The 25,687-nt window shown below is 35.4% G+C and overlaps 1 protein-coding gene across 3 annotated transcripts; it reads right to left on the bottom strand.

The window, feature by feature from the left end:
- Positions 1 to 1,748: 1,748 nt before the first annotated feature.
- On the bottom strand, positions 1,749 to 25,687 carry CD163 (CD163 molecule). 3 transcript variants are annotated; one of them, XR_004955757.1, is made up of 17 exons: positions 25,555 to 25,687; positions 24,249 to 24,335; positions 22,958 to 23,278; positions 20,330 to 20,650; positions 15,148 to 15,468; positions 14,259 to 14,579; positions 12,159 to 12,473; positions 11,746 to 12,060; positions 11,270 to 11,362; positions 10,874 to 11,188; positions 9,476 to 9,796; positions 8,454 to 8,762; positions 7,692 to 7,721; positions 7,371 to 7,484; positions 5,945 to 6,161; positions 4,862 to 4,923; positions 1,749 to 1,970 (listed from the first exon to the last, which is right to left on the bottom strand). XR_004955757.1 is itself a non-coding variant. In XM_036237157.1 (17 exons), exons 1-16 carry the CDS (start codon positions 25,598 to 25,600, stop codon positions 4,892 to 4,894), a joined length of 3,372 nt encoding a protein of 1,123 aa, XP_036093050.1. In that variant the 5' UTR covers positions 25,601 to 25,687; the 3' UTR covers positions 1,750 to 1,970; positions 4,862 to 4,891. The 3 variants fall into 3 exon arrangements, 2 of the variants coding, with proteins under 2 accessions (XP_036093050.1, XP_036093051.1); XM_036237157.1 differs by having other exon boundaries at positions 1,750 to 1,970; positions 6,051 to 6,161; XM_036237158.1 differs by lacking the exon at positions 24,249 to 24,335 and having other exon boundaries at positions 1,750 to 1,970; positions 6,051 to 6,161; positions 25,555 to 25,680.

Below are 25,687 nucleotides of genomic sequence, written 5' to 3'. Positions count from 1 at the left end.
GAGAAAGATAAGTGTTTCCATTTCTAAAATACACCGTCTTCCAAAGAACATAATTTTTTAGGTAGGTGTTTTAAGTGGCCAGGTGATATAGACATGAAAAATGAGGAAATTTGAAACTGGACAGAGACTTGGATGAGAGACACAGGTAAAACTCGAGAGGACGATTTTAATAATAAATATTTAGTCCTATTCTCTGTTGAGATTGGCCAAACTCTATTTTTGTCCTTATTTCAAAGTAAACAGGTTCTCTACAAACAGTAGCAGTATTACAAATTACATTGGGTACAAGATGATGAAAGTTGGAAATGTCTTGGACGCTTATAAACCGTATTTTGTTTTGAAAGACTGTATATAGAATATGACAGCTAAGAGCCTAGTCTATAGAGTATAGAAACTGGCTTTAAATTTTACCTCTGTCACTTACCAGATGCATGCCTTTGCGCAAGTCATTTAACTTCTCTGTCCTTTAGTCTTCTCAAATCCAGAATGGGTATAAAAATATATGTATCTTATCTAGTTATTGTGAGGATTGTTAACCCATGAAAAACGTTTAAAGCAGTCTCTGCATGGTAAGTAACACATCTTAACTATTAAAACGTGAAGTCGAGTTTCATCATCCAAGGAACATTCTAAGCAGTAAAGAGAGGGGTGGTGGTAGTGGGCATTTCTAATAATGCTCCCTCAAACGGTGGTGGAAATTCTGAGAGTACTACCACAATTTTTTTTTACAACCTACTAGTGTATTAATAAGGAAAAATTTTAATAATTAACGTTTCATACACAATTTTGGTAAAATAAATCTAAGTATAGGTAAAGACTATTCATATTACATATTACTTTAAAATACATAAAGATTTATGTTTATTATATATATGGGTTTCCTATTTATATATCCAATTATATACTATAATTGGATATATAAATATATACATACTTACACACACATATATATACTACCTCACATTAGGTGCATAATACATGGTATATAATTGGATATTTAATGTACAAATAGTAGGAGTTCAATAATTTTTGTTGAATTGACAAGCGGTGCAAAAGAAATGGGAAGAGAGACAAACATGTTTCCTCAAGATAGTTGCTTTGAAGCCCTACCTAAATGTCAGTAAAGGGTGTATGCAATACCTGAACACTGAGAAAAGATTAAAAATCACTTTGCATCTAACACTGAAATATTTAACAAGTTAATAGATGGTAAGCTTAGTATTATTGAATTACTGTAACTCTTATTTTAAATGTTATCTTCTCTTTATGTTTATATGGAACACAGATAAGTGATTTTTAGTAAAATAACCATTATAATAGATATATTTATATAGAAAACACATAATTTATGTATTTATTTCAGCTTCAGTTATACTGTCCTAAGGAATGAGGCAGTGAGCCATGGAGTCTGTTCCTTTATCAGTTGTTGCTGAGCATTTTTTGTCAGTGACTAGAATTACAATGACAAAAAGCAATTAGAGAATCAATGAGAGTCATGCCTTGTAGAGATAACCATATGTTATTAACAAACCCTTTAATAATTGCTAATTTTTTCTTTCTTAAAAAATAAGCTAAAGGAAAAATAAATTTGTTTTGATTTGGTAACAAGAAAATTGCTATTTAAACCAAACTAGGAAAATGTGTATTATATGCAAATGCAGATTGTCAGAAGAAAAAATATCACATTATACTTCTGAAACTCTAATAAGGTCAGAAAACCCAATCAGAAATTCATAAAATCAAGAACAGGAAGTTAAGACAAATTCAAATCAGCAATATTTATTTTTATTTAATCACCCCGAAAGTCTTATATACAACTTTTAGTAGTTACATTCATCGATTTAATTTTTATAAATTCAGCAGCAGTCTTTGGAATACTAGGAGAAAAAGCACTGTATTGTGATCTTCAGTGAAGGAGGTGAAATCTTGCTCCATTCAATAGTTCAGGTCTTCTTCAAGGTGTCATAAGGCTGAATTAAAGCCATAAATAGAAAAACCGTTATTTTTGTCTTCTAGCGCACTTATATAAAATTACATTATAATGTAATCTAATGTATTCCATTATCACACACATACACATGCCACTCATGCATCTATATTAAAAAACACACTATTTTCCTGAACAGAAAAACTGAATGCAAGATTTTTAAGACTTCAGTGTATATAAGAATTATTTCTATTCTATAGATCTACAGTGGTGCCCAGAAATGCTACTTTTAAAAGCACCCCCACACGATTCTGAAGCAGTTATTCAGTAGTGGCTACTCTTTAAGGAAAAAGTAGTTTAAGCATTACTTATTACATCAGAATAATATTCATATGTTTGAGATTATAAATCAAAAGTAATTTATAGTCCTCAATTTATGATAGTGTTAGAATTGTTAAATGTTTTTTTAAACATATACACATATAATTTTATCGATTAAATATTACATTTAATTATATTCAATAACATAAGCACCTTAATAAAATGACATCATTGCATTTTTATGAATGATTTTTCCTTTTTTAGCTAGCTGCACCATAATTTTCCAGCTACTACCTCCCTTATTGCCATTTGCTTTGTTTCCGGCTTTTGCCACTACTACCAACATCGCAAAGAATCCTTTATATATGTTCTTACATGCTAATAGCTTTATGTGTATGGAAAAAATTCTCAGGGGTAGAATTTTTGGGTCAACAAATCTGTGAAGCATTCAAAAAAAATTTTCGATAGACATTTCCAGATTGCTTTCTCCAAAGGCTACCACACTTCTCATTTCCAATAGCAATGTTTGAAATTACATTTTTCTCTGTATTCCCACCAGCAATAAATATTAATGTTTTAGAATTTTATTAATCTGATTTATATAAAGCGATGTATCATCATTAATCATAATTTGAATTACCCAGACATACTGGTGAATTAGAGCATTTAAAAAGGTCTATTTGTTATTTGAAATTTATTTTGTATGAGTTGTCTTTTCATAGCTTTGTCCGATTATTCATTAGATGTCTTTATCTTAACAATTGATGAAATGTATATATAAAATGTATATACATATATTTGCCCTTTTATGCACACACATTATATGTGTATGTGTATATATATGATATTGATGCTTTCCATTTATATACTTTAAAGAGTTCTAACTTTTATCTTTGATTCAATCTCTATTTCATATATGTTATGTGTAGTATTTCTACAAAAAACCTTACTTTTGTTATATATCATTTCTAAATGTGTAGTCCTGCCAAATCTTTTTTAAAAGAACAGAAAATATACCCACTAACTCATTTTACCATATTTTCTTTTCGATGTATGACTTATGACTTATTTCTTGCCCTGTTCATTTTTTTGTTGTTGTTATACTCTCCTCATGAAAGCAAATTATAAAATGTAAATCTGATTGTGTCTTTCCCCAGCTTAGTCTCCCAAAGCCCAACAGTCTCTGAAATAAAGTATGAACGTGAAACATAACAGATAAGACCATTCATTATAGGGCTCTATGCAGCCTTTTCATCTTAGGTTCTCATCATTTTCCCTCTCCCCGCTTATAGACTGTAGGAAATTTCATTAAACAATCATGTCTTCGTCAACAGTATCTCTGTTGTATCTTTAGTGCTCAGGACACTGCTTGTCACCGTATTTTCAATATATATGTTTTTGTGTAAAAAACTTCTGTTTCCCAAAGGCGTGCTTCTCTTTTATATCTCCATATTTTGAACATGCGACGTCCTTTCCTTAAAATGGTCTATCTTTCAGTCATCTCATATTTAAATTATATCTTCTTCGCAATCTCTCAAAATTTCCTAGGCGGACTTTCTATATTCTTATAGTATATTATCTTTACCCTGGCATGCATTATATGACTATAAATATATCTTATCTCTTTCCTAAAATGACCCCATAATATATTTTTTAAAATTTTTAATTAAGTTTATTGAAGTAACATTGGTTAATACAATTATATAATTTTCAGGTGTACATTATAATTTGACATTTGTATGTTCTATTGTGTTTACCACCCAAAGTCCAGTTCCCTTCAGCTACCATATATTTGATCTCCTTTACCCACTTTGCCCTCCCCCTAAACCTTATATTTGACCCCTTTTACCCTGTCTACCTCTCCCGCCCCAATCCCACTAGTAACCACTAGTCTATAGGCACTAGCCTATAATCCCTGCCCATGAGTCTCTGTTTGTTTGTCCTGCTAGTTTGTTGCTTTTAGGTTTATATCCCACATATAAGTAATATCATGTGGTTTTCAACTTTTTCTGTCTGCCTTATTTCACTTAGCAGGATTATCTCAAGGTCCATCCACGTTGTTGCAAATGGCAGGATTTCACCTCTTCTTATGGATGAGTAATATTATGTTGTATATATGTACCACAGCTTCTTTAGCCAATCATCTATTGTAGGATACTTCGGTTGCTTCCATGGCCTGGCCACTGTGAATAATGCTGCTATGAACATCGATGTGCAAATACCTTTTTGGATATGGGTTTTCAAGTCTTTGGGGTAAATAGAGAGGGATCGCTGGATCATATGGTAGATCAATTCTTAGTTTTTTGAGGAACTTCCATACTGTTTTCCATCCTCCATAATATTTTTAAAACATTTATATTTATTTACACAGTTTCTCCTTAGCTTCATGATGTACCATTGTTAAGACTTAGAATATATATGTAACTAAGATGCATGAGTCATAGTAATAAAAATCTATTATACATTCTGAATATGCATATACATACCTAAACATACATGCTTGCATATTGAAATATATGTGTATATACACTTTTTCTAAGACCAGAAGATTTCTCAATTTTCCAAAGGAATGTACTTGTTTAGAGTGATGGTGAATAAATTCTCTTCACTCACCTCACTAGGTTATAATTCTCATTTTCCTTTTTAGTGTGTCTCAAAACGATTCCCTTTTTCATCTAGAAATAGGAAGAGATTTAGACACAGAAATTAGCCCAGCAGCTTTAAAACCATTTGACTCACTGGGATTTTCTGAAATGAAGAAAATAATTACTGGGACATAAATCAGACCTCCCACAAGTACCCTAGAAGCTCTTTGAACATTTAGAAACACTGTCTACAATTAGGAAGGCAAAAAATATGATTTAAGGGGTACAAAAAAGTGTTTTCCATGCCTTAAATATGTTTTCCTGACATAGTTGCAGCAAATACCAACTCCCTGGGCCTGAAGAAGTGAGGCAGGCCCCTGTCAGAAGGTAAGGACTATTGAAAAGGCATTGAGCCTTCAAGGAGTAAGCAGGGATTGGATATTATTTCCAATCCAGCAGAGTTATGCTTCCCAGAGGCAGAATTAGTGCCCTGGTGCTAAGTAAAAGTCTGAGGATAAAGACAGAAGCATTACGTTATGGGAAATAAAGCCAATCTCATGAATAGTGATGGCTTCTAATGAGATAAAGTTCAAATTTTTAGGTTTTTAGAGAAAACATAATAAATATGAAGTTAGAGAAAGGAAAGTAACAGGACAGAATGGAAGAAACTGTAAGAGAGGTATAATACGTATCAGTTGTTAACAGTAATTTTAGATATATTAAGCTTAAGTTATGTTTTGGTAAAACAAACAAAGAAACAAAACCCTTAAGTAATGTGATTTTTCAATCCCATACATATCTTCTAATATCCTAAATATCTTCATGATATTCTAAATATCTTCAAATACTAAAAAATGTTTAAAACATACACATTATTTCAATTCTCTCTTACTTCTTTCATTAAATATTTTTTTTTCTGAAATAAGGTATATGAAAATTTAAACAACTTTTTGGAAGATTGATTTCTGTTATTTGTACTTCTGTCAGAAATAATCACAGATCTTTTAGCCAGAGATCTCTTCATGATGGCAATTTTTACGTTCTCTAAGAATAATTTTCAGTTCATTCCTGCCTCTCTACCTTATATGCATCATAAGCTTCCTATTAGTACCTGTTTGGGATTTCCTTCCACTGCTATGCAAAGTAGAATGCTTCAGCCTCAATTGCATCTCCTGGTCTGAACCCCAGGGCTGTAGACCCTCAAAGAACCCACACACCTGAGGAGTTCAGCAGGTCCAGATCATCTGCTTTCATGCAAGAATTCAACTCCTGATATTGAACTTGGTGGACAGAATTTTCTCCTCTCAAAGAGACTGACAGCAGAGGTCCTAGGTTAGAAATCAGAAGACTGTAATTAAACTTTCACTCCTTATGTGTGCTTTTCCCCAGGAGTGCAAACATACTTAATCTTCATCCAAACCCTTGTCATGTTTTCACCCCATTCTACTACCAAGCTTTTTCCTTATAATGACACAAACTCAGATGCAGTGGGATGATGCTAAACCTCCTCTACTGCCGTCATAGAACAATGCAGTTTCTTCGCCCAAGGCAGTCAGCAGTCTTTTCTAAGTCATTGGAGCTTTCTCTAAAATCTCTCTCACATCTCTCTCCTCTCCATTTTCACTATAAAGTCCTTTTCATCTTTCATCTCAACTAATTCAAAATGTTATCCTTGTCAATAACGTGGTCAATAACTTTCTGAAAGGCAGCTTGACCATTTCACTCCCCTGCATAACACTCTTTAATGACTATTCATCTTCTTACCATGGAATATAGAACTTCGTAATTTTTTTTCCCCCTCTTCTCCATCCTTGTCAGTAGCTTCTCTTCTTGAGCTCAACTTTTACTCCCTCACCAAACAAAACAACAAATATGGTACCCATTAAGCTTCTCTACACTTGTACATATTTTTCTCTTTCCTTATAATGCATCTTCCCCAGTTCTTTGAACTCTTCTCTTTAAAATATGTCTCAAATGCTTCTTAAAGCATCTGATATTCCCCTTTCCCTTACAGTTAGTTATTCTCCTTTCTGTGCCACTTTTTTCTTTATTCTTATTAATGTATAATACTACACTGCAGTGTGTGTGTGTATATATATATATACACACACATACATATATATGTATATATACATCTGTATATATATATATACACACATACATGTATGTATATATACATGTGTATATATGTGTGTGTATGTCTGTGTGTGTGTGTATAGTGCAAATAAATGTTTGGGCAATAAAGGATTCACCCTAAACCATATAAGCATATTCATTATAAACTATCATTTCTATAATGTCCCAATTAAACATGTAAATGGAATACAAGAATCATCAATAAAATCAAGCCCCTTTTCTTTTCTGAAATCTTGTTTCCTCTTTTGGAGAAACTGCTAAAGCCTGTTATAGCCTCCATATTTCTGGACATTTGATACTTGAATCTAAGTTTTTTTGTTTTTTGTTTTGTTTTGTTTTGTTTTTACCTAAGAGACTTCTTATCTCATAAAATGTTAGAGAAAACATAATTTGACTCAGACCTGTAAGTCGCTGTAGCTGTCTTCGCTTCAGAAGCCACAAGAGGAGTGCAATGAGAACAGCCAACAGAATGACCCCAAGGACTCCAAATGTGACCTGGAGTGGGAATCTATGATCTAAGCACAGTAAACATCACAAGAGATGACAATGTCTTAGTTAAAATACTTGGCTCCCCTAGTTACTATCTCTCTCGTAGGTCAGATACAGAATTGCTGGAGTGAATTTCATATCCTCAGGACTTCTTTTGACTTAAAGTCTCTTAATAAGAAGGATTCTAAATAATACAGACAATTGGTCCCATGCTCATAAACCCCAAGATATACCTGTGGTATCTGACGATCCGTCGGTTGTACCTTTTGTAGGAGAAAAGAGGAGACTCAATTTTAGGAATAATATTTAGAATAAATATTTCTATTTTTGTATACTTGAAACTTATATAATGTTACTAACCAATGTTACCCCAATACATTTAGGAGGAGGAGGAAGAAGAAGAAGAAGAAGAAGAAGAAGAAGAAGAGGAGGAGGAGGAGGAGGAGGAGGAGGAGGAGGGAAAGAAGAAGAAGAAGGAAGAGACAAGAAGAAATGTGAAGAAGAAGAAGAAGAAGAAGAAGAAGAAGAAGAAGAAGAAGAAGAAGAAGAAGAAGAAGAAGAAGATGATTTAGGATCTGGTGATTGACTGGGGGAGGTGATAGATGAGAGGGAGAGGAAAAAGTTTGTACTGGAAAACGGGTGGGTGGTGGAACCACTTCATAACTTAAAGAATACAGATTTTGTTGAAAAAATTAAAATTTTTTTTCCTATTTTCTATGTGAGCCTCTCAACCAAGTGAACTACTCCTTTCCACCTAAAACTATGGTTTCTTTGTCTTTCCTCCTGCACTGAGATACAGATAGTAATAAGCTTCTCCTTGGTGAAAGCCAATATATAACAACAAATATTTTCATCATTCCTTCAGACTGACACATCATGAATCTTTCCCCACTAGATCTTTTTTTTTTTAAACACGTCCAGTCTTTACACAATGCACTTGACTGCCCAGCCCTTCTTTGCTGCCAGATGTTCCAACTTTAATCCAGTATCCTCACCTGAGCATATCACAGCAGCATCTTCCTTGTGGCCACAGTCACTGTGCCCCCAGGATTTGGCAGGACAATCAAACAAGGAAGACTCATTACCTTTGCACTTCACTTCGTTTAGCCATATGGGCCCAGTTCCCTGACCAAACTTCGCCTCTTTTAGTGATTTCAAAGCTGAGCCACAGCCCAGCTGTCGACATACAACCTGAGCATTGTTAATGTCCCAGGAGTCATCACACACTGTCCCCCAGGAACCTCCGTGCCAGACTTCCACACGTCCAGAACAAGTAGTGTTTCCTTCTTGAAGTCTTATCTTGTCTGAAAAACCAGAGACATCTAGATTATTTCTGAGAAGATAAAAACTCCTTAGAGGTCACAGGGGGAAAAGAGGGATTTGAAACTCTTTTCAAATCTCTATTTCAAAATTTTGCTTATTTAATGCATATTAAAAAAATATATTAACAAAATTTATCTTTTATGAAAACACACGTCCTTTCATCAAAATATTTCATCCTGAACATAAGAACATTAGTGTGACTCAGGAATTGTCAAGTGAATAATGTTAACTTTGTATAATGTTAAGTTATCCGAAATAGAAGAGAGCTTGGGAGATTGCCAGGTACAAAGAAATCTTCCAGTTTAAGAAGATGGAGAATGGGGAAATACTTCAGGGTTGATCTTTCTGACTGTTTTCTCTTTGCATAAGTATAGTAAGGTAATATTTGAAAGAAAAGTGGGAAAGGTAAGGTAAACCATTCAATAGTCAAATACTGAATCACATATTCTCTGCTCCTCATTTGTTCACAGGCGAAGCAATTGAATAAATCTTTCAAGAAGACCATGAGGAATATGATATTCTTTTAAAAAATTATCTTTGATACTAAAAATCTATAGGTCAAATTAAATAAAACCAATTACACTGTCCAGGTAGAATAAGTATTAATTAGAGTTTACTCATTTCCGGTCAATGAGATCAGAAGATGACGGTGAGTCACAGAATGGAATTTTCATTTAGGTTAATGGATACTCACTGGCACATGTGATCCAGGTCTCCTCTGAGGGGCTAGCCAGTCTCTGCTTCCATGGAGATGATGGGCACTGCCATAATGTATCAGGTCCTTTTGGACACTGAACATTGTCCACCCACATATGCCTGGACGTTGTCTGGGCCACAGAGGCAGGGCTAATATTCCCTTTGTCCGCACAGCCCAACTGCCTGCATACCACCCCCACAGTGGTTGGAGACATGTTACTGTTGCCAATGCTGCCCCAAGCGCCATTGTAAAAAACTTCCAGACGTCCTGCACAGGTCTCTCTGTTGGTTTCACTCATCAGTCTCAGAGACATGAACTCTGGGATAAAATACAGAGTTAGTAGTTTCATAACTTCTCTGAAAATTCAGAGGCCTCCATTCCTTTACTTTGATGTGAGACTGGCTTTAAAAATAGGTACACTATGATAATTACTAGTAATTCTTTAGTAACTTTTGGGTGATTTAGTGCATTTTAGTACAATCTAGTATTCTATAAATACCTTTTGCTTTTTCTAGTTTTGGGTTTTGTACTCAGAGACCTCTTTAGAGTGCTGCCAATGATTCTAAATTTATTTCTAGATCTCAATAAAAGGCTCAAAGCCTTTTATTAATTTACATATTTTGAATTCTTCCTGTTACTGTATTTTATCCTTAAGAATCTTACTCCATTCATTTTTTTTTTGCAACTGTCCTTGGTAGTTAAAATTTAGTGAGATTCTCAGTCACTAAAACCAAGATTTTGTGTATGTTACCTTAAAATGACACTTCATACTTTTGTTGTGTATGTCCTCTGCTAAATGTATGTCATTAAATGCAAATGATATCTAAATCACTTCTAGCACATAGAATTTTTCACTTCCTTCAGTTACTGAGTCACAGTACTGTTTTTTCCCAATATATTACAACTAAGTACATTTTTTTACTTCACAATAGTTTCTAAAGTTTGCTATGTATACGAAACAAGATTGGTATCTTCTTATAGTAATTTTTGCTCCTATGACAAGTGAGTGTCATTAATGAGTCTATCATAAAAAATTACGTGGGTATGTAGCACTGATGCATTTCTTCTTGTCCCTTTTAATCTATTTCTTTATTAATACAGTGATTATGAAGCGGTGCATTGAATCTTTACTGCAATATCCAACTCCATATATATTTATAAAAGAACTCATTATTCGTTTCATTGCAAGCTTATTTCTGAATTTTTCTCCTTCTGATTTTATACTACCTTGCATATCAGGTAGCACTAATTTATCAAATCTGTACTTCAAATCCTGATTCTTGCACTAGTTCTCTGTACTTTTCAGGGAATTATCTCAGATTAGTATCCTGCATACCTTTGCCCCATCTCAGTCCTGTTTTACTGTGACCAGAGGTCATGTGCAGAAGAACTTACCTGAGCAGATGACTCCTGCATCCTCCTTATGCCTGCAGTTGTGCCGCCCCCAGCCGTGTGAAGGGCATTGCCAGACATGAGATTCTTTTCCATTACAGTTTATCTCATCTAGCCAGATGTGCCCTGTTCCTTCCCCAAAATAAGCAGAACCAGTGGCATTAACGGCCACTCCACAGCCCAGCTGTCTGCACACCACATGGGCATCACTTAGGTCCCAGCCGTCATCACAGATGGTCCCCCAGGAGCCGTCATGATAAATTTCTATTCTCCCAGCACAGCGACCATTTCCATTTACCAGGCGAAGCTGACCACTCCCTGGAAAGAGAAAGGAAAAGAGCAAATAAATGCATTCCTAAGGATTAAGATCACTTTCATAGATTGGTCATGGATTCTCACCTATACAGGCAACAGGATTTTCTTCTGAAATGGTAAAGCTTGTTGGGTCTGAAGATGATGAATTGCACCAGGATAGTGTATGACTCTGGTTTCCTGCAAACATCAAATTGCTCAGTCACACAAAATACAAAAGGTAGGATGAGAAAGAGAGATCAGATGAAGTATTAGATAAATGAGCCGAGGACAAACATAGCTATAGACGAAAGGATGGGTCAGGGATCAACCAGGCTGGAAATTAGTCACGTGCTTTGAGAAAGGCTGACACATGGTAAGCACTAGATAACTCTCAAGTCCGTGAACATTAAATTTACATTCTCTAAGAGGACAAATGGGATTAATATTCCAGTACACTTCTCATGACCCCTCAAAATAAATCATTCCCTTTTATTTTTGTTTTTCATCCTTATAAGTATACTTGCTCTTAAGGCACACCACCATGCGAGAGGCTCTTCATTGACTGCCCTTGATCCTCTTACCTGAGCAGATTACAGAGGCCACTTGCTCTGCAGAACATAATGATGCACCCAGAGCAGTTACAGGACAATCTCCCACATTCTGTTCAGTCCCAGTGCAGTGAAATATGTGCCTCCAGACCTGACCACTTCCTTTTCCAAAATGTGCTCCTTCTGGAGTAGAAAGGGCAACTCCACATTTAAGCTGCTGGCACAAAACATGGGCATCTTCCATGTCCCATTGAGAGTTGCAAAGGGATCCCCAGGTCCCAAGAACCTTGAGCTCCACTCTTCCTTCACATGAAGACTTGCCATTCACCAAGCGAATTTCTGTGTATCCTGGAAGGAAATAGAGATTTAAAAAAGATGTCCGTGACTACCTAACCCTATCCTCTTCACCGTAAAGGAACAAACTGAACATGTTCTCTGGCTCTCACTTGAACAGACTACTCCAACGTCTCTGCTGTGGCTGCATGTTCCATCTTGGCGGGGTGCTACTGAGCAGAGTGAAAGATGAGACTCGTGCCCCTCACACTGGTACTCTTCAGGCCAGATCTGTCCATTTCCTTCTCCAAAGTGAGCTCCCCCCAGGATAGAGATGACTGTGCCACATTGTAATTCCCTGCACAGCACGCTGGCAGCTTCCAGAGAGAAGTCAGAGTCACAGACAGAGCCCCACTTATCGCCATGTTTTATTTCAACACGACCAGAGCAGGGAATGTCACCTCCAACCAGTCTGGGTTGCCTGTGGGCTAAAAAATAATATTTCAGTGAAAAAGATAACATGATTCAAAGATTTTCCTTTATGATGGAAGTCAGGAAAAGAGTGAAGAGTGAGAAAGAGAAGTCAGGGTGTTTAGTGATTTTCCACACTCATTTCTCTTGGCTTTTTTCCCCTAGAATTGAGCATAACAAATTCTAGACCTCCTCATTAGACTAATTCATCTGAGAGAATCCTGGAATTTTGCCTCTTGGAGTCAACCATTCCTGGAGGCAGGATAACTTTTTTCTTTTTGTATTTTCCTTACATCATTCACAACATTGGAGACCATGGATGATGTGCATCCACTTGCTCTATCTGTAATCTGAGTCTGCCTGGGCTTTTTCAAATGGTTTAATACAAAGTTTCTCAATATAGTTCCTATTTTCAAAATGTACATCAGACCTTTTTGTTTTTCTTTGATATCTGTTGCACTTGATACATGAGACATTTCTTTCTCTTGTTCTCTCCTCCTTCCTGCTTAACAGTGTTTTAACAAAATCTCTCATGAATTCCTTGACCGAAGGTTCTATTCTCAACTTTTCCATTTTATAAATGGACATCTTCTGTTAACTGCCAATAAATATGTTTTCATGTACACTTTTCTCTTTAAATTTATATTCATAAGCGTATCTACTTAGACATCTGGAACTTAAGGAGTTTGAAATTAAATGAATTATGTATTGACAAATCCACTGTATTCTTTACTCAATTAATGATATCCAAACCAAATTAGAATGACCTGAAATTAAATTGCTTCTTTATCTATTGTAAATATAATAATAATAATAATAATAATAATAATAATAATAGTGAACATTAAGTGAGTGCCTATTAAATGGTATTTTACTAAATATTTAACAAACATCATTTTATCCTTATAATTGTCCTAGGGGATTTATTAAAATTATTCCAATTTTATAGACAAAAAAACTGAAACATAGAAAGGTATAGAAATTTGCTAAGTTCACACAGCAAGTTAGTGCAGGCTGGGATTTGAAACCAGGTAAAATACTCCAGAGCCTAGAATCTTGACCCTCTCAATATACTTGACATTTGGAAAGTCACCAATCTCTGTCAATCCTCCAGCATATATATTTTGAGTATTTTTTGCTATTGCTTTAATGTAATTTGTTATCATGTTATATAGACTTTTGCAATATCTTCTTAAGTGGTCTCCTTGCCTCTCTAAGTCCTCTTTCTAATAAATCTGTGACATGATCACAAATACGGTATTAAATTTTAAATATCTTTGTCTTCAAGATAATTTTATGTTTCTTTACTATTTATACAAGAACTTATCCTTTCAACAAATACCATTAAGCACCTACAATGTTTTAGGCATTCAGGTGGGATAAAAAGTCTGTCACAGAGTTTAGTCTGTTGGTGAAGATAGATACTACTACTAATAATAATCATAACAACTTATTGATCATATGTAATTCCTATGAGGTAGCTTTTTTGGTTACTACCATTTTTCTTTTGAGGAGATTGTAGCATTGAGAGCTTTGATAGATTCCTTCGTATCACCCATCTATTAAAATTAAGAAGATATGGATAAACACTGATAACTTAGCATACTTTAAAATACTCTATGATGTTATCTTGAAAGTCTTAAAATTTATTACTTTATCAATCACACTCGATGCCCCAAATAAAGATGCCAGGGCATACTATGCTTTTTCATGCCTCTGTCCATCTGCAGAAACTTTTCTCTCTACTTCTAATGTACTTTCAGACCTTAAACTAAACTTAACATATGGATTGAACATTTTACCTGAGCAGGTAATTTTGGCTTCTTCATTGTGATCACAGGTAAGTCCACCCCATTGCCAATTCTTGCAGTCCCAAAGAGAAGTTTCATTTCCATCACAGCTGCTTAAAAACAGCCAGGTGTTTGTTGGTTTAGTCTTGGAAAAAATTTGGTAAGATGTTCTGAGTGCAGATCCACATCCAAGCTGCCTGCAAACCACATCAGCTTCTTTCAGTCCCCAGCCTCTGTCACACACTTTCCCTACTAGTTTCTGAATTTCCACCTCCACTGTCCCAGCACAATGGCTGCCTCCACCTTTAAGTCTCAGTTCCAGATCTGATCCATCTGTAAAAGAAACATAAACTTAGGCCATAGATACATATGGAGGTTAGCTCCCAAAGGATACACACACACACACACACACACACACACACACACACACACACACATATACACGTATATATACATACATGCACATATATACATATATGTGTGTATATATATACACGCGCGCGCGCGCACACACACACACACATATATCTTGATCCTTCCAAGATACTGAGAAACTGGAAATTATGGCTCTTTTAACAGCCATTATTAATCATAATTTTGGTTAGAAATGGAATTATAATTTCAAGGGTTAATCAATACTGTCAATGGCATAAAAATATGAGCAAGTCAGATATTAAAAATGAGCTATAACATTTTGTGTCTCAGAGCTCCAGGCAGTCTGAATAATTATTACAGAAAAGAGTCAGACAACCTTCTAAACTAGTCAAATAAAGAGTGTATTAAAGATTTCTAACAACCGTAAAAAAAATTTCCAACAAGAAGTTATATTTCTTGCATCTTGTACTTATTCTTACTCTTACAGAACACAGCTCGTTTCTTCTCTATTTTTGTTTTAACTCACCAGAACATGTCACACCAGCATCTTCATTATGATTGCAGTAATGCTTTCCCCATTCACGGTGTATGCACTTCCAGACAGCAGATTCGTGTCCATGGCATGCAACACTGTCAAGCCAAATGTTTCCAGTTCCTTCACTGGCATTAACTCGACCAATAGCAGTGACGGTAGTTGGGCATCCCAGTTGCTTACATACTACAGCAGCATCATTAGTATCCCAGCCATCATCACATACTGTCCCCCATTTTCCTTGGAATTTCACTTCCAATCTTCCTGAACATTCATTGACTCCATCTGCCAGTCTCAGGCTCAGATCCGCTCCATCTGTAAAAGGGACACAAGACAAGTCAGTAATAAAGAAACAACAAGAGATTTCTAGTCAAGATGAGAGAGTAGGAAGTTTTGTGTTCATCTCCTCCCATGACCACATCAAAATTACAACTGAATTCAAGAATAACCATCATTGAGAAACATCTAAAGACTATCTGAACAGAATTCTTACGAGTATATAAGATATAAAGAAGAAGCCACGTTGAGAGTGGTAGGAGGGGTGAATATGCAGAATGGGTAAGTCCCACACCAAAGGTGTGGTGATTAAGAATTGAGAGAGATATATCAGCTGAGGAGGTCCCCCTTGAATAGTGAGGGGTCCAAGCCCCACTCTGGACTCCCCATCTTGAAGCATAAGTGCAAGGAAAAAGACTTCCCATAACATCTGGCTATAAAAAACAATAGGGATTGTGTCTGAGAAAGACAATGGACTGCTAGAAACTGAGGCACAGTAGGTCTTAAAGTACCCATGCACAGATTCACAATCTCACTTGCTCTAAACTCCAGTGAAGGGGTAGCAGCTTGAAAAGCTTCAGTGACAAACAGAAGAAACTTAACTGACTAACTTCAGGGTGAGGGCTGGAGAGGTATGAGTTGGGACAACTCTCTTTGGGGATAGAAGTATTGGCAGATGCCATCGTTCTTTTTTTTAGCCCTCCTTCCACCCAGTGGGCAGGTGCAGGTGGGTATTAAATCTGTGCTCTTCATTAACATGCCTAACATAATTTCCCCGCTCCTGGTGATTCCCTGTGCCCCTTTCATCAAACTCACTCCTTGGAACTGAGCTCCTTCCCGTGGCTCCCCACAAAAGTGGCCTGCTTCGGCTTTCACTGTAGACTTTTCCAAAATCTATCAAAGTTCGAAAACCCCTAAATAAGCAGCAGCCAGCCTCAACATGCCTTGTAGAGCTTACAAAATGGGCCAAATGTCCAGCAGAAGTGATGGCCAATTTCAATACGCATTGCGGCCAGTCTTGGCCTATAGTGTGGCTTTAACTAAGTAGCTACAAGCCCAGAACAAGTGGTAGCTGGCCTCTGTTCACAGTGTAGCCTCCCCCAAGTGCCTCCAAGCCCATAAAAAGTGGCAAACAACTACAGATCACTTTATAGTTTCTACCAAGAGGCCCCAAGGACACAAACAGTGGATGAACTTGGCTTGCACCAGAGCCCCCACAAAAAGAGTCCAGAACCAATATGCCTACTGGATGGCTTTAGACTACAACAGAGCACAACACAACCAGCTCCGCAAAAGACACATTTGAAGGGCTAAGTTGGCTGGCACCAGAGTCCTGTTAAAGTGACTCCTACTCTGTGAAGTAAGCTCCTGAACAACAACTCATTCAATAGAGTCATCGCCAGTCCTCACAGTCAGTCAACTTGAGAGTCGACCGCACCCACAGACATGCCATCAGCAATTGATGCTCAATTACAACAGGAGGGCACAAACAACTCACACAGGGGACACCTCTGGAGCACCCAGCTCAGGTGGCCTGGGAGACTGTACCACATAAAGGGAGATATCAATAGTAATACAATAATAGTAAGAGATTTAACACCCAATTAACATCAATGGATAGATCCTCCAGACAGAAAATGAACAAGAAAACACGTGGCCTAAATGACACATTAGACCAGATGGATTTAATTTATATTGTTTGGATATACATTCTTTTCAAATGCACATGAAACATTTTCCAAGATAGACCACATGTTAGGCCACAAAACAGTCTTAATAAATTGAAGAAGATTGAAGTCATATCAAACATCTTTTCTGATCACAATGGTATGAAACTAGAAATCAGCTGTAAGAAGAAAACTGAAAAATGCACAAAATATGCTTAACATTAATAATAATTAGGAAAATACAAATTAAAACCAAATTAAAATATCACCTCACACTTGTCAGAATGGCTATCATCAATAAATCAACAAACAATAAGTGTTGGTGAGGATGAGGAGAAAAGGGAACCCTCACGCACTGTTGGTGGGTTTGCAGATTGGTGCAGACACAGGAGGTTCCTCAAAAAAATTAAAGTTGAACTACCATGTGACCCAGCAATTCCACTTCTGAGTATTCATCCCCCAAAATCCAAAACACTAATTTGGAAAGATAAATGCACCCATATGTTCATTATTTACAATAGCTAAGATATAGGAGCAACCTAAGCATCCATCAACAGATGAATAGGTAAAGATGTGGTACATATATACAATGTTACTTGGCAAAACAAAAACAATGACAACAACAACAGCAACAACAACAAATCAGGATGAAATCTCACCATTTGTGAAAACGTAGGTGGACCTAGAGGTTATTATGCTAAATGAATAAGTCAGATATAGGAAGGCAAATATCATATGATTTCATTTATAGGCGGAACCTTAAAAAACAAAATAAACCAAAGAACAAAAAGAACAAATTCATAGATACGGAGAACAAACTGATGGTCATCACATGGAAGGGGGCATGGGAGCTGGCTTGGGAGCTGGGTGAAAATGGTGAAAGGAATTAAGAAGTACAAATTGGCAGTTTTAAGAACAGTCATGGAGATGTGAAGTATAGCATAACGAATATAGTTGATAATATTGTAATACCTATGTATGGTGTCAGATGGGTACTAGACTTATTGGGACAATACTTCATAAGTTGCATAAATGTCTAATCACTACATTGTACACCTGAAACTAACATAATATCGTATGTCAACTATAATTGAAAAATAAATTTACAAAAAGAAACAAGAATAAGGGGACTGCAAATAGCTGTATCTGAGAGGAATTAGGAAAAATGAGAGATACAGCAGAGGCAGAGCAAACAATGATATACTACTAACAAAAATTATTAAAGATGGAAGGAGTGGATCAGGCAAGAAGACAGGACTTTTCAGAATAGAAAGCATGCACTACTGGAAGAATCCCTAACAAGAAATCCAGGGGCTGAATTTTATTTAGTGATATGTTCATTTGACCGCCACTGAGTTTTGTTGGAATTGTCTTTTTTTGTTAAATATATATTTGCAAGCTAAGCAGGTTTGGGCTTGGTTAGTAATAGGATGGGAGACCACCTAGGAAGACCAGGTGCTGTAGGCATAAAAAATAAAAAAATAAGGGATTGTAAGCTGACAAAGTCCTTGCAATCTGTGAGGTCAACCAAGGATTGATATATATATATATATATATATATATATATATATATATATATATATATATGCCTATATTTAGCTGGTACCCGCATACTCTAGTTTGCCTCAATACTCAACATTCACTTTTATCTCTGATTGTATTTCTTACTTATATTACCTGATTGATATTATGTACCTGGCCCCTTTGTGACTATTTCCTTAGTTTAAAAACAAAGCAAAGAAAAAAGGAACCTCACTCTTATTGGTTTCACCTTTTCCCAATCAATATTCCTCAAAGAACAGAACTTGATTCTGAGTAATATCCTGTAATAAATAAATTGTTTTTTTCCTCTCGCAGTTTTAATTTTTGTTGCCATAATAATGTTTATTATGATTCCTCAGCATGTATAAAACACATTGAGGAGAAATGTGCTGATTGAGGACCTAGAAACATTTTGATGGGTAAAGGAAAATGGAAGATACATACTGTGTTTTATTCTACCCCAAATCCTTTTCATTTTCTTCAGCTAATGAAATTCATATTTTCTATAGAAATCCCATTCTTTGTGGTTCAGACTACAGATGGTCATATTGTTCAACAAGGAAAAAAACAATTCAAGAAACGAAAAAAAGAGCAAGAAATCTGATGACATTGCTTAAGTGCTTGAATTCAGTCATGTACTTCCCGAATTTCTCAGGTTTCTGAGTCAGTATTTTCTCAGTTTAAATTTAGTTTAAATTGAGATTCCTTCATTTGCCCCCAAAAAGAAAGAAAAAAAAAAGATTCTTGGTTAATACAGGAACATTTTTACTCTAATCATAAATGTGCCTTAGAGTTCAAGACATATGAGGTCTTCTTCAAACTAAGAACTCAAGTGAAAAGTGAATGCCGTCCCTGAGCGTACAAATCCATTATTCATGGCCCCTGATCAAGCATAGAACATGAAACACTTTGTAAAAATTTTTATTTTATTAGTTTCAAGTATACAGTACATTGGTTAGACATTTATATAGTTTATGAAACAATCCCCTTGATTACCCCTTCTCTGGTTCTACATCTAACCATTACATCAATGCTAACTGCCTTCTCTGTGCCGTGCATCCCCATCACCATCTATCAACTACTAATTTATACTTTCTTAACCCTTTTTCCCATTCTCCCAACCCCTCAGACCTCTAGATAGACACAGTGCCTGCTCTTACCACAGCAGTAGCATAAATGAGGTTTTAATAGGAAAAAAACAATTTTGTATTAATGATTTGATTTGGTGAACTTGAACTAATAGTTTGGGAAGGGGTGGGTTAATGTGGCTAAAGGGAACACTATTGTAGGCAGAGCATGATAAGGTGATTTGCTTTAAAATTCATTCAGAAAGTAAAATAATTAAGCTATTTCTTTTCTCTTTCTTTCTTTCTTTCTTTCTTTCTTTCTTTCTTTCTTTCCTTTTTTTTGATTGGACTATTCTCTGAACACCTCCTTCTATCCTCATTACTTGGATTTCAATTTCACTGTTCATTCCTCCTCCCTAATCTATCACTCCTAATTGCACTTACTGTAAAAACTCCACTGGTATCAGAACTGGAACCTGAAATTAGGTAATAATGAAATGACAAAGGAAGCCGACTTCTTAATACATTTAAGAGTTCAACCTCTTAGGACTCTTATCCTCACTGTTTTTTTTTTTTTTCCCGGTCTTCTCTTGGAGACTAGAACAAACCCAGACCAGTCCTTACCTAAGCAAATCACTCCAACATCCTCAGCATGATCGCAATTATGCTTTCCCCATCCTTCGTGTTTGCAGTTCCAGAGAGCTGACTCATTTCCATTGCATACAAGATCATCAAACCAGATTGGTCCAGAACCTTCTCCAAAGTTTGCTGAACCAGAGAAACTGACAGCACTTCCACATTCAAGTTGTTTACAAACCACAGAAGCGTGATCTCTGTTGAAGTTATCGTCACACACTGTTCCCCACTGTCCTTGGAATTTGATCTCTATTCTTCCTAGACATCGGTTTCCTCCATTCATCAGCCTCATCTCCAAACTGGATCCATCTAGAGCAGAGAAAAGACCAGAGTTCAAAGTGGTATTCATTCAGAAGAAATTTTAGAAAATAAGATTTCTTGGGACACTATGTCCTTAAAATGGTGCCTCATTTTGCATACTGCCCATCTTCACATATCGAAGAATTTTAATCTTTTAAAAACAAGTTAACAAGACTTTTATCTAGTTACCAAAGAAAATGTTTTGCAGATTAAATTTACTTTCTGTTTTTTTTTTCATTCTTTTGCAAGAACAAACATTCTCTTATGTAGAAATAGATAAAATCAACTCAAATTAGTAATTTAAAAAACTAGAAAAAGTAAAACTGGTTTGAACAACAAAGTAGCAAAAATGATTAACTGGTCATTTATTGAACATTTAAAATCTTTATTTAATCTATATTACAGACAGTTCAGAGCATGAATAATTGTCTAAAGTTGAATTTGAAATTAGAAAATGGAAAAAAGAAAAATAAAATGTATAAGCATGCATAATATTTTGCAAGAGCACCCTGTAGTATACCAAACTATTAGCAATTGAGAACAAAAGTCAATCAAAATAATTCATTTCTTACCAATTTCCTGTTTAAATTAAAAAAAAAAATTTTTTTATCCTCAAAGCATCTGGGACCATTTATAGCAAAAAAAAGCTTTTTCATAAAGAAAATTTTCTTTGTATACTATACTTTAAATTTTTTATGAGGGCTAAGATACCTGAGAAAAGGAGATTTGAGTTGAAATTTTGGTACATATGAAAATAAAAACTGTTTAGAAGCCCATCTTTGAAAAAGTAATTCAATTTTAAAAGTTCTAAACTCCAGGCAAAGACCTTCACGTAACAAGATTTTTGATTATAAACAATTAATAATAAAAATAGCTCACAATTAAAACATGCTGTTCCAAGCGTATCAGATATGTCCTCTCTTTAGTCTTCACAACTTTAAGAAATCTGTGTTATTGCCACTTTTCCTACTTTTCAGATAAACAAACTGAGGTTAAATAACTGGCAAGTATCAAACACCTAGAAAATAATAGAGCCAGTACATAGAAAAAAAAAAAAGTAGTAGAGCACCAGTGTTTATTCTCTTTGCTGTTGAGGTATATTACCCCCATGCATGTGATAATAAAAAAATTCCCCTAGAGGCAGAGGATCTGAGGATTGAGTGCTAATCTGTGTGGAGTTTCCAAAATGCAGACTCCGAAACCTCATGAAACTAGTGATTTGAGTAGCTATGCATTCCTATTATTACATACCAGTTGGACTTTTAGATGTATAAACTTAAAAAAACAAGTTTAATTAACTCCATCCTTAAGCATAAAAAAAATAGAAAACAAGAATTAAAAGTACTACACTGTGTCTTAGCTTAAAAAGTCAACTCTATAGACATAATTATGGTTAAGAGCTTGGCAAGATGTTATAATTTTTTAAAGTTAAGTTTGTTGGGGTAACATTGGTTAATACAATTATATAATTTTTAGGTGAAGATTTATTATAATTTTTAACTGCTGTAAATGATGTACATGTTACTATTGCTTTTTTTTGAATGATGATTAACAAAAGACAAAAAGAAGAGGAAGAAGGAAGAGGAGGAAGAGGAGGGAAGAGGAGAAGAAAAAAGAGGGAGGAGGAAAGGAGGAGGGAAAGAAGAGGAGGAGGGGAGGAATCAGGGAGGAGGGAGGAAGGAAAAAGAGAAGGAAAGAGAAAGAGAAGGAAGAATAAAGAGAATTGAGTTGTCAAGGTAATGAGATGCAATGAGCCATGGGGAAAATTTTTAACATCTATTACATACCAGACAATGTACTAGTAGCTTTACATGTATTCTATCACTGGGTCATGAGAAACTGAAGTTTAGAAAGCTTTAAAAATGTGCTCAAAATAATAACATTAATGAGTGGATGAACTGGAATTTAGTCCAGCAGTTTTCTAGATACTAGCCTGTGTTACCACAATGCCTGAGTAGAGATTAGTTCTTTCTGAAATCAGTCTTATAGAGGCGACGGTCTCTAAGAGAGAGGCTGGAAGGTGAGAGGGTTGACCATGATTTTTTATGTAAGAGTTGGAGGCTATAGTCAGGTTACTGAATAAAAAATTGAAGCTAGTCGCTTTCTTATTGATTAAAGTGTTCAGAATCTCTTTTTATATATTTTTAAAATATGAGCGTTGTCATGTGTTTTCTGGTCTTTTAGCAATGAATTGGTTAATTTTATATGTAGACTAGATTACTTACGGAAAACTGGCTCTTTTTTGTTTTTAGCCCATCTACATATTTTTTCCCACAAAGTATTTCATGTAAAGGCTTTGACTTATGCAAGTCTTACCTGAGCAGGTTACTCCAGCATCCTGTTGGTGAGTGCAGTTATGTTTTCCCCATCCATCATGTTTGCAGTTCCAGAGAGCTGATTCATTCCCTCGACAAGAAACGTGATCCATCCAAATTCGTCCAGAGCCTGCACTGAAATTATTCCATCCAGTGGCTTTGATAACAGTTGGGCATCCTAGCTGCCTACAAATCACAGAGACCTCATCCATGTCCCAGCCATTATTACACACAGTTCCCCACTCTCCCTGGACTTTCACCTCTACTCTCCCAGTACACTCGTTTTCACCAGCCATTAGTCTCAGCTCCTTTTCTGTTCCTCCTGCAACAATGGGTAAAGGTAGCAATTGGTCACAATCCAAAGAGCAAACAGAGAATTGTCATTCTTTAGACTACCTATATATTTTCCAAAACCAGGTTTGAGAAATAATCCTGGACCTATCCATAGTATAATAGGAAAATTAACACTATGTCATAGGAATTCAAATACAAAAACTAGTATCACAGGTTTCAAATTAAACAATGACATAAACCACTAAAGCTAGTAAACACAATACTATATGATATCATTTTATGGTTGATACTCTTTATAATGTCAATTTCTCCAAAATCCCAAGATAAGCAGAAAGAAGGCTGATGGTGAGGATGAAAAGACCGTTATAAGGAAGTTTACACCTATATCACACATATGTGTAAAATAACATACATTTAAAAAATACTAGTTGAAATCTGACAGAAATGTATCTACTTAAATGGAAGTCGAGATGGAGATATGTTTTAATTATCTCCTACCATGAAATAAATTCCCTCTCCCCCGTACTTCTCCCAAGTACCTCAGCTACCACCTAACGATTATTTTAGCTAACAGAGGAACCAGTGATTGCACTGATACACATACCTGAACTTCCTCAATACATCTGAAGATAAATTTTTGTGTTTGCATTTATTTAAGTGTTTCTAAAATTCTCTTTGACCCCAATAATTCTGAGGTTTCTCTTCCTCTGTATTGTTCCCCATTTTTTAGTTAGACATTAATTCAAATCTTTAAGTAAAATGCATTTTTTTTCCTGTGAAAGTTTATTTTATTTGGGGAAAACTGTGCTATTATTTTATTCAATTTTTATGTGTCATATGATTAGGTTCTTATTTTGTGCATTTAATATCTGATCTTTTGAAACCACGAAGCATTTTTTTAGATACTATTTGGTCTTCAGGGGAATTATTTGCTTTTCAATGATTCTCGTCAGAATCATTGCAGCTAAGGCTGCAAGTAGATTTGACAAAATACTCACCAAGAGAACTGGTAATCAAACAGGCACTGAAAACTGAGACCACAGCAATAATGAAAGGACTCAAGTGGACAAAATATTTTCTAAAGTCTGTGAAAAAATAAGAGAGAAGGCAAAAGTATAGTCTTCCCAAAAAAGAGGCTTTGGAGAAGGCAGATGATTTCAGAGGTTTGAGATTAACTAAGACGATCAAACCAAGGCAGAAAACCCTTCCTTTTAACTGGCAAGGTAGACAGAAAAAAAGTCATATCCAAGGTCATACAGCCTCAGTGAAATAGCTTTGAAAATGTTTATGTTTATGAAATGTTTATGAAAATGTTTATGAAATGTTCATGAAAATGAGTGTACTTGGAGGGAGTAATTAGAAGAGAATTGGAGATAGAAAAAGAATTGAAAGAGCAGACTTAAAACTTCGAAAATTGAAAAGGCATTAATGAAACTTATAAGTGGGTAGTTTTCTCTGAAGGCACAGACCAATATTCAACTATTGATGCTCCTGTCTCCAAGCTACCTGATCCACATTGTTAGATGTTAAACTCCATGAGAGAATGAATTATATCTATCATGTTCACCATAGTTCAACTGGTACCTTAAATAGTGCCTGTTAAATAGCAGCCAAACAATACATTGATGGAATAAAGTAACTATGTTTATATTGGAAAATCCCAAATATTAGACCTCATCTTCAGATACAGCATAAAATGCACTTTACAGCTGTTATCACTCTCAGTTATTATTTCTCCTTCCTACACTAACCTGACACTAATTTAAAAATAAAAATGCTGTGGCAGCCATGCAATAGCACTCATTTTTGGATAAGTCACTGAACTTTGCACTTATGGTTTGTGCTTTCATGTGATATGTTATAGTTCAATAAAACAAGCTTGAAAAAAATGTAAAAATTCTAAATGAGTTTAATACATCTATATAAATCACAAAGTAGATTTCAACACTCAGGAGTGTCATTCCAAATTTTTTCTAAGTAATTAACATTTGATTAATAATCATTCTGATATGTTCTATCTTTTCTAACAACTATGGCTCTTATAGTCAATATAGTTCAGTTGATTTCAGTTCTTTACTTAATTTCACCTTACTAGTTTTACAAAATAGATGCTAAATGTAATCCATATAACATTTTTTCAATTTAGAATCTATGGCAGATACAAGGTCCTGCCATATAAACTTAATGTCCTTTTCTCATTCCTTACTCTCCTGATGCCAATCACTATTAAATAAGATCCACTAACTAACAGAATAATGCTATACTCCATTAAAAGATAAATGTAGAATAAATGACAAGCTTTACCAGAAGATCCAGGGTTTTCGTATGGCACCATTGTGAGTTTGTCCATCCCAAAGTCTTATGACTTCTAAATCTTCTGGTATCATTCCCTAGAAATGTTCTCTTAAAGAAGAGGACCACTAAGAACTCTAAAAAT

The sequence above is a fragment of the Rousettus aegyptiacus genome, unplaced genomic scaffold (genome assembly GCF_014176215.1).
Source record: "Rousettus aegyptiacus isolate mRouAeg1 unplaced genomic scaffold, mRouAeg1.p scaffold_m13_p_2, whole genome shotgun sequence".
NCBI classification, from domain to species: domain Eukaryota; kingdom Metazoa; phylum Chordata; class Mammalia; order Chiroptera; family Pteropodidae; genus Rousettus; species Rousettus aegyptiacus.
The sequence above is the reverse complement of the archived record's forward strand: the minus strand, read 5'-3'. Positions and strand labels throughout refer to the sequence as shown.

Excerpts from the sequence above, each read along its gene's own strand:
- CD163 (XM_036237157.1), bottom strand. The coding sequence starts at position 25,600 with ATGGACAAACTCACAATGGTGCCATACGAAAACCCTGGATCTTCTG. Across the intron at positions 24,336-25,554 it reads CGAAAACCCTGGATCTTCTG|ACTTTAGAAAATATTTTGTC; the intron begins GTAAAGCTTGTC and ends ATTTTTTCACAG. Across the intron at positions 6,162-7,370 it reads ACAGCTACAGCGACTTACAG|GACCTCTGCTGTCAGTCTCT; the intron begins GTCTGAGTCAAA and ends TTTCTAACCTAG.